General features: G+C 43.5%; 1 protein-coding gene across 1 annotated transcript in view; it reads right to left on the bottom strand.

The window, feature by feature from the left end:
- Window positions 1-6793: 6793 nt before the first annotated feature.
- The window catches only part of LOC108803591 (histone acetyltransferase p300-like), a gene marked incomplete at its 3' end in the record, with an annotated part of 15932 nt that continues 14008 nt past the window's right edge, over window positions 6794-8717 (bottom strand). The window contains exon 2 of the mRNA XM_018575420.1: window positions 6794-7419. Within this exon, the coding sequence (XP_018430922.1) occupies window positions 6794-7419 (626 nt within the window). The remainder of the gene's footprint in view (window positions 7420-8717) is intronic.

Raw genomic sequence — 8717 nt, 5'->3', positions numbered from 1 at the left:
GAGCAGCAAATATTTTTCTTTAATGCAGAACTTTATATCTGAGCTATACCGTACTCACATATTTTCAACTATAGCTTTGAAAATGTTGCATAATTTTCAATAAAATCTGCTGAAATTTTTTTCCTTGGTTGCTAACATTTCAAAATAAGGCCACACCTAAGTTGGCAATATAATATTATGTGGCAAAATACAGGGTTAATCCAAGACCCTTACATATTGTATTAATTTGTCTCAAAATGAGTGTGTACATTTCAATTTACTATGGGGAAAAAACGTTTGCATCTATGCAAAAAGATTTGCATTGCAATAACACCATAATTTCTCAAAAACATCAAAATACATTAACCTTTAAATAATTACACTTTATATACTGACTTTAAAAAAAAATATTTCGTTACTGGTTACCAATAAAACCAGAAAATCCAAAACATGTTTTTTTACTCACACTGCTTTGTCACATATTAGTTGACTATTCAAAGTGCTTTGTAATGCTGCTTTAACCACTTGCTGTCCAGAGCAATTTCTTACATTTGCACACATGATAAAATCTGAATTTTTGGCCAGAAAACGACTTCAAACCCCCAAACAATTATATATGTTCTGAAAGCAGAGGCCCTGCAGAATAAAAAAAAAATGCTGGCTGCAATTTACGTCACATGGTATTTGATCTAATGTTTATCAAACCAGTATTTTTAGGCTAAAATACATTAAAATGTGTACAGAAACGGAATACCAAATGTTTTGGTAAAATATAAAAGTTGGGGTCACGCCAGGTAAATAGGCACCAAACATGTCAAGCCTGAAAATTGCGTGCGTCCATGAAAAAAACTACAATACCCAAAGTTTTCCATTGGCGACGCTTTAGGCCACATTCACACTGAGCGATTTATCGCGCGGTAATTCTCGCATATCGTGGCTATTTACCGCGCAATATCGCTCTCCAATGCATGGCAATGTGGCTCTGTGCGTCGCTACAGCAGGACCCTTTTGGAGCGGATTTTGCTGCGATTCTAGCTTGCTCAATGCAAGCATTTGCGCGATATCGCGCAAAATGCAAATCGCGCGATTTGCAAATCGCTCAATGTGAGTGGGACCTTAACTGCTCATCAGTTAAGTGTCAACAGTGACTGATGGCCCTAGAATTATTGCTCACACTCCGACGTGCGCAGCGATATGTAACATGTGCGCGTAGACTTGAAAAAAATCCGTGTTTGCGCTTCTATGTGCATGTACGCCTAAACATTTTTTTTGTTTTGCTTTTTTTTAATACTTAACTTTATTGCTTTCACATAGTGGGGCTAATAAGCCCTCTATGTAATGGCAAATATGATGTGACAGGTCCTCTTTATGCAGACATCAGGGGTCTTTCAGATCCCTAATGTCACCTAGGGACCCTAAAAGAAGCTGATGAAGCAGAGATCTGCTTTACCAGCCTCTTCTCCTGGCTCTAGGATCCGAAGAAGAAGCACACCGACAGCGGAAGTGATGTAATAAACATCACTTCCGTGTCCAGTGATCGGAGGTAAGATCAGTGGCGAGAAGCATGCTAATCTCCCTCTGATCCATGTGGGGGAGACCAGTCATGCCGGGACAGGCCTGCATGGGGCAGAGCCTGGGGTAGCCAGCGGCGGATGGGGTTCACACTCCACTGTTCGGTAAAAACAATCCAGCAGCTGTATAGACGCCGGATAATTTGCATCTAAACCGCCATTGCCGGCTGTTTACAACGGTACAAAAAGTGAAAAAATTAACTTCCACCATACACTAGAATTGACAGACCTGCCGTGTGGAACAAATCATAATGCTTGCAAACGCTGAGCGCTCAATGGTCAGCACATTTTTTTTACATTTTGTGAAATGGTGAATTGCCTCTTTAACCCCTTCATGACTGAGGCCCTTTTTTCATTTTTTGCACCCATGTTATATTCCACATTTTAGGCCTGAAAATTACGTAAAGCCCCCCAACATTATATATTTTCTGAATGCCAAGACCCTATAGAATATTTCGGGACGCAGAAGCGATCTGGCGACAGGTAAGTCGCCAGGATCGCTTCTGTTGTAAAGCCGACAGTCGGCTCTACAAGTTTAAACAGACTCCCGGCGGCAAAAGTCGCCGGGAGTCTGTTTAAACAGCCCCGATGCTGGCGACGTACACTGTACGTCGTCAGTCACGAAGGGGTTAAATAGAACCCCTGACACTGTCAAATCAGGGAAAGGGGAGCCTTCAACATAGTCTCTCGAAAATACTACGAACTGGGGGGTAAACCCGGTAGGTTCCTAGCGAGGGCATTTAGAGCCAAACAATCCACCACTTTCAACTCCAAAATTAAAGCCAAATCTTGTTCAATAGTACATGCCACATCGGCCATCGTGGAAGTTTTCCGAAACTACTATCAGGATCTCTATCGGGTGAAAAAACAGGATGACCCCGAGGCATCCAAACTAGATAGCATCAATTCATATTTGCAGCAGGCCTGCCTCCCTAAGGTGCCTAAATAGACCCTCTCCACCCTAGAGGCCGATATTACTGAATCTGAATTAAAGAAGGTAATTGGAACCACCCCATTGGGCAAAAGCCCAGGCCCAGATGGCTTTACGCTATTCTATTATAGACGCATATTGGCCCCATATTTTTGCTCTTATGCTAACGCTATTTCCACGAATGCCCCCCTGCGACCCGAGTCGTTATTGGCCCGCATTACGGTCATTGTTAAGCCAGAGAAAGACCCCTCATGTTGCGCCAGCTACCGCCCCATTTCGTTACTTATTGTGGACGCAAAACTTTACGCTAAGATCTTGGCGAACAGGCTATATCCACTCTTACCGTCTTGGATCCACCAAGACCAGGTGGGATTTATTCCAGGCAGGGAAGCCCGGGATAATGCTCTCAAGTCAATTTCGTTAATACACATTATCCGACAACAGAAATTTCCCGTGTTACTCCTTTCCACCGACACGGAAAAAGCTTTTGACAGGGTGGCCTGGGACTTTCTCCTCGCCACACTATCCCACCTGGGTCTGGGTTCCCAGGTGATGGAGTGGATCTCGGCACTTTACACCCACCCTACCGCTAAAATTCGTATAAATCCCCCCCCTTTTACACTGTATAACGGGACCAGACAGGGCTGCCCCCTATCCCCCCTACTATTCGCTATTTCGTTGAGCCCCTATTGACCACCAATCAGGCAAAATCCTGTGATCCAAGGTATCCTTACCCCGGCGGGTGAATTCAAATTAGCGGCATACGCAGACGAAATCCTGTTCTATGTGAAAAACCCGCAAATCTCTCTACCCCAAATTTTGACAGCACTAAAAGTATATGGCTCCCTTTCCAATTTCAAAATTAATATGGGTAAATATGAGATCCATAATTTAACTATAACGGAGGAAGTCCGCCGAGCCCTCCTTTCCCATTTTTCCTTCCAGTGGCGACCCCATTCCCTCCGTTACCTGGGAATTTACTTGACTCCCAGACCCATGGATTTATACAACGATAATTTTGTCCCCCTTTTGAATCTGGTTCAAGCTGATCTGGCCTTCTTACGCTCTCTCCACTGGGTCAGCAGGGTAAATTCTGTGAAAATGATGATTCTCCCCAAAGTGTTATTTTTGTTCCAAGTGCTGCCCATAACCCTACCTGGTTCCTACTTCCAGACTCTGACTAGAATAATCTCCACTAATATTTGACAGCATCGTACTCCTGGGATTTCGGGTCGTATACTAGTCCGGACTCGTCGGAATGACGGGCTGGCCCTTCCCAATTTTCGGACCCATCATGTAGCTGACCAAATGGTGAGAGTGGTGGATTGGGTCTTTGGTAGTTTGGGAAAGAGTTGGGTGGCCCTGGAGACTGCGGCTTGTGGTGCCCCTCTGTCTCAGGTTATCTGGTTGCCCCCTAAATGGAGGCCTTTTGCCTCTACCATCCTGCCTTTGACTACTTCAACATTGCGCACCTGGGACCGTTTGCACCGCAGATTCCACTGCCCCCATAACTCGATCCTGATGCCATTACAGGGCTCTGATTTTTTTCCCCACCGCGAAAATTGGACAAATACTTTTCAAAATTGACAGACTCCTCCACCCTTAAAACTAGGTGACGTTTTGAACGGTACTTCCTTACTCTCTCTGACCAACCTGCAGACTTGCTGGGGTAGGATTCCCCTGGATTCCTGTAAACACCGCCAGCTGTCCAATTTCTTGAGTTCCCTGTCAAAACCATTGAGAATGTGCCAAGACTTCACTTTTTTTTAAACCATACTGAGCTCGAAATCTGTGCCCACCCACTGTCTCCCCTATTTTTATAGAGCCTTGATTAACCTGGAGCATGAATCCCCTCCACCCTATCTACATAAATGGTAGGCAGATTTTCACCGTGCCCTTACCCCAGAGGAGAGGTCCCTGATTTTGGCCCTTGTATCGACCTCCTCGATTGATGTCCCGATGTAAGAAACCAAATTACAAATTGCTATCCAGGTGGTACTATGTCCCCACTAAATTACATGCAGCTAACCCCCATCTTGACCCTCAATGCTGGGGGTCGTGTGGAAATCCAGGATCCTTTGCTCACATATGCTGGGAGTGCCCATTAATCAAACCCTACTGGTCACAGGTCGTACAGATCATTCATCAGATATGTAGTGTACGGCTCCCCCTGGATCCCTGGTTGTGTTTGTTTCACCTCACGGCAGATCCGAGAGCGTACAAAAAAACCAAAACACAACGATAGTTCCATTTCTATTGAATGCTGCTAGATCTCTTATCCCTAGATATTGGAGATCTGCCCAAGTGCCCTCCATTCAGGAATGGTTGCGCAAACTGGACTTCACTAGACTACTGGAGGAACTAATGCATACTGCCAAGGATTCTTACTCTACCTTCTACACAAGATGGGCTTGCTGGTTGTCTTTTAAGGATTCAGCATCCTATAATACTTACCTATCTGTTCCTATTAGTCAACCCCAAGCGGACACGAGTCAATGCTTGCCCATGGTGTGTCATACTAAAGGACTACGCCCTCCGGGCTTCCCTACTCAGAATATGTGCCTTGTACATGTATGGAATTGTTATTATTTCTAATGGTTATATAACCAATATATGATTACAGACCTGGAGCAAGGAATTGTCTTGCAAGACTTTTTTTTTTTTACATTTATCTTGATTGCCATCACATAGGGGGCTGAAAAGGACCTCTTTATGGTGACATCAGGGGTCTCCAAGACCCTTTATGACACCTTGGGACCCCCAAAGAAGCTGATGAAGCAGAGATCTGCTTCACCAGCTTCTTCTCTGGCTATAGCAGCCAGAGAAATGACAGCTAAAGTTGGAAGTGATGTAATACACATCGCTTCCGTCTTTAGAGAGAGGAGGAGAGATCGTCGGTGGGAGAATGCTGATCTCCCCTCCTTCTCAGTACAGAGAGACGCTGTTCTCGATCCCAGGATAACCGGCAGCAGAGGGGGGCTGCGCGGCAGCAGGGGGGACCTACACTGTTCGTGGTTATACGAGCAACCAGCTGTTGAGCCAGCCGAACACTTGTATACAATAGCCGATTACGGCTGGTTTACACTCCAGGGCCACGCGCAAGCAGAAAAAAATACATTAAAATCACGTACATGTACGTCCACCCGCCGGGAAGCATCCGCTGTTCACCCGCATTTTTACAATGGGCAGATGTCAAGGGGTTAATCCAAATTCTTAAACACAGAGAGAGGAATCCAAAGGAGGGACTACGTTAAATGGAATTCCATAATAATATTATAAACCCCCAAGAGGTAAGGGACAAAAGGTACACAAAGAGGGTAAACAACAGAACCTGTGGCTTAGCAGGAAGTGCAAAAAACTGGACAATGATTTTCTTCAGTGAAGGTCTTTGGAGCGTTTCATATTGAGGATGCCAGGACAAAAAAAAGAAACAGATCTTTACAAGGTACAGAAGCAGAAGGGATAGATGTCTGTCGATCTTGCAGGCCATGGGCCTCAGGAGTGGGAAATTAAATGTGATAGTGGGTAAACCAAACAAATCTGGGAATATGTATAAAGGGGTACAGTAATACCTGAAATGACAACAAAAGGTGGTGCCTGAATTTAAGGGTCTAGAGTGGAAGCTACAAGGGCAAATCTTAGCATCCGAACTACGAGGAGGTAAAAACCAAAGACATTTAGCAGAAAGAACAAACAGCCCCCAGACTTGGGCTCCATTCACATACAGCGTTTGCATTTCACGCGCGCTTTTCTACGCGGAACGAAAACGTTAGTATTTTTACATCCACACGGATGCCGCTCGTTTGCTGTTTTTAAACAGCCGAGAACATGCGGAATCCGCCGGATTATTGTGCTGATCAAGCTAATGCACAGTGAGTAGATTATTTTCCATTCCTCTGTGAAGGAAAGGTTTCTAAAAAAGCAGATATTGAGCTGCAATATCAATAGCAAGAGACTGGAAAGGTGGTAGTTGAGGGCATCTATCAACTCTGCTTTACATTAAAACATCCTGTAATCACCACTTCAATGTTTGAAAAGATATGCGTATGAGGATCCACACGCATTAAGATTTCAGTTTCAACTGGGAAAAAAAATTATGCATTACCATGGGCAGCACATTCTTGGATATGAGGACTGTTTTTTCATACAGGAAAACACATACAAGTCATACATGTCATTTTCTGGAAACAGGTAAAAGCAGGACATCTTACAAATTTTGCTTATAGCAGCAAAAAGTTATTCAATGAAAATACAATAAGTCAGAAATCCATTATAATTAATAATAAAAATGTAATTAAACTATAACACTGACCTTGTTTATGGCTGTTGCCTGAGGACTTCTCGCTCCTGGTTGGCCTCCTATCTGTTGTCCACTTTGCTGCAGAGTATCTCCTAAAAGGTTACTAAAGTTACCCATTCCTTGATTATGGTATGGCCCACCGGGCTGATGTCTTCCAATGCCAAGAGATCCATTCATCATTTGTCCTTGTGTCATGTTTTGTCCATTTCCACCTGTGATTATCCCTGAATTCATGCCGATTCTAGACTGTGCTGCTGGATTGTTCAAAGAAAGCATCATTCCTGCAGTTGAGGAGTTCAATGTTTGGGAGGGACCCCCTGGATTGCCTCCATTTCCTCCAATGCTCAAACCTGGTGAAGACATACCTGGCTGAGGCACTGGACCTTTAACCATATTGTTTAGCATCCCAATACCAGAACTGGCTTGGGGCACTTGCTGTCCAAGACCCATGACCATGTTTGTAGTACTTCCACCCCGTAAAAGTTCAGAGAGTTGTTTATGTTTAGCAGCTGCATCAGGTAGAATCCCTGGGCTCATGTGACTTTGATTAATATCTCCACCATTGCTCAGGGCAAACTCGTTTGAGCTAATTAGCTCATCAGGAAGATCTTGTTCCAAATCAAAAAATGACCCAAAATCTAAAAGAAAAAAGAAAACAAGTACAATTTATTGTAAAATATTTAAACACCATTTTAAAAAAATATATATGTTTGCATACAAAGAAAGCCACACCTTAAACACATAAGTCAAATAATACTTATTTCTTGTATTCTAACCTTAACAGCCATAATATAACTTGTCAAAAAGTCAAGTCCTGCCACATTATTATGAAACACAGCAAATTTGGAGTTTAAAGTGACATTAAACCCTCAGATTTTTTAACATAAAACAATACTGTAATGTGTGCTTTACTGTAATCCATGGTTGTTTCCCTTCTCTTTGCTGCTCTTCCTTTTAAATCCGTATCTCTTCTCATGCTGGGCAGAACTTCTGTTTTGCAGCTGACTGCCTTGTCTCTGGAATGGCTACATGGTGTCGGTGTGAAGGTTCACAACCTGAGCCAGCACTACAGGAAGAGGCACCCAGCTGCAAAGGGAAGTTCTCCCCAAGCATGAGAAGACATGAGGATTTAAAAAGGAAGAGCAGCAAAGAGAAGGGAAACTACCATGGATTACAGTAAGGCACACATTACAGTATTGTTTTATGTTAAAAAATCTGAGGGCTTAATGTCACTAAGTAAAACCCTTTATTGGTTACATTAAGATATTAAAGATGTAAACTTTCAAGATGCCTTAGATCTCGTCTTAACACAATTCCAAAAATTTTTGAGACCTATATATTATTACACAACGTTACAAGAATCAGCAATGAAATACAAATATTTAAAAAATGCTTTATTATCTCACTTAAGTGGTAAAGGCTATTGTAAAGGGTTACGCTGGCAACGCACTTCTTCAATTTCAGGTGATTTCTGCTGATTTAGCGGATTCGGTTTTGATTTTTTTTGTATGAATTTACATTCTTAGGCTGGGCACACACCTTACAACCATCGCAAGACTTTTGTCTTGCGATGGTTGTAAGGTACTTAAAAAAACGTACGATCTGCCCATCTTGGACAGGCAGATCGTACTTGCGATGATCGCAAGCCGCGCCCCCCTAAGGGGCGGGCTTCCGATGACCGCAATGCCGAACGGGCAGTGTGCGCTTGCGCACACCGGCCCGTCCGGCTTTTATCTTACGAACATGCTACACACCCGCCAAACATTGTACGATCCTCGGCGGGTTTTCGAACATGTTCGTAAGTTTAAAGTCGTGCGACCTTACAGTAGTAGAGGTCGCATGGCTTCCACACACCTTACGATAATCGTACGATCGCGGGATTTCCCGTGATTATCGTAGGATTATCGTAAGGTGTGTGGGAACCCTTATTCCATAG

The sequence above is a fragment of the Nanorana parkeri genome, unplaced genomic scaffold (genome assembly GCF_000935625.1).
Source record: "Nanorana parkeri isolate BGI_ZX_2015 unplaced genomic scaffold, ASM93562v1 scaffold3907, whole genome shotgun sequence".
NCBI lineage: Eukaryota > Metazoa > Chordata > Amphibia > Anura > Dicroglossidae > Nanorana > Nanorana parkeri.
Note: the sequence above shows the minus strand (reverse complement) of the source record. Positions and strands in the feature narration are given on the sequence as shown.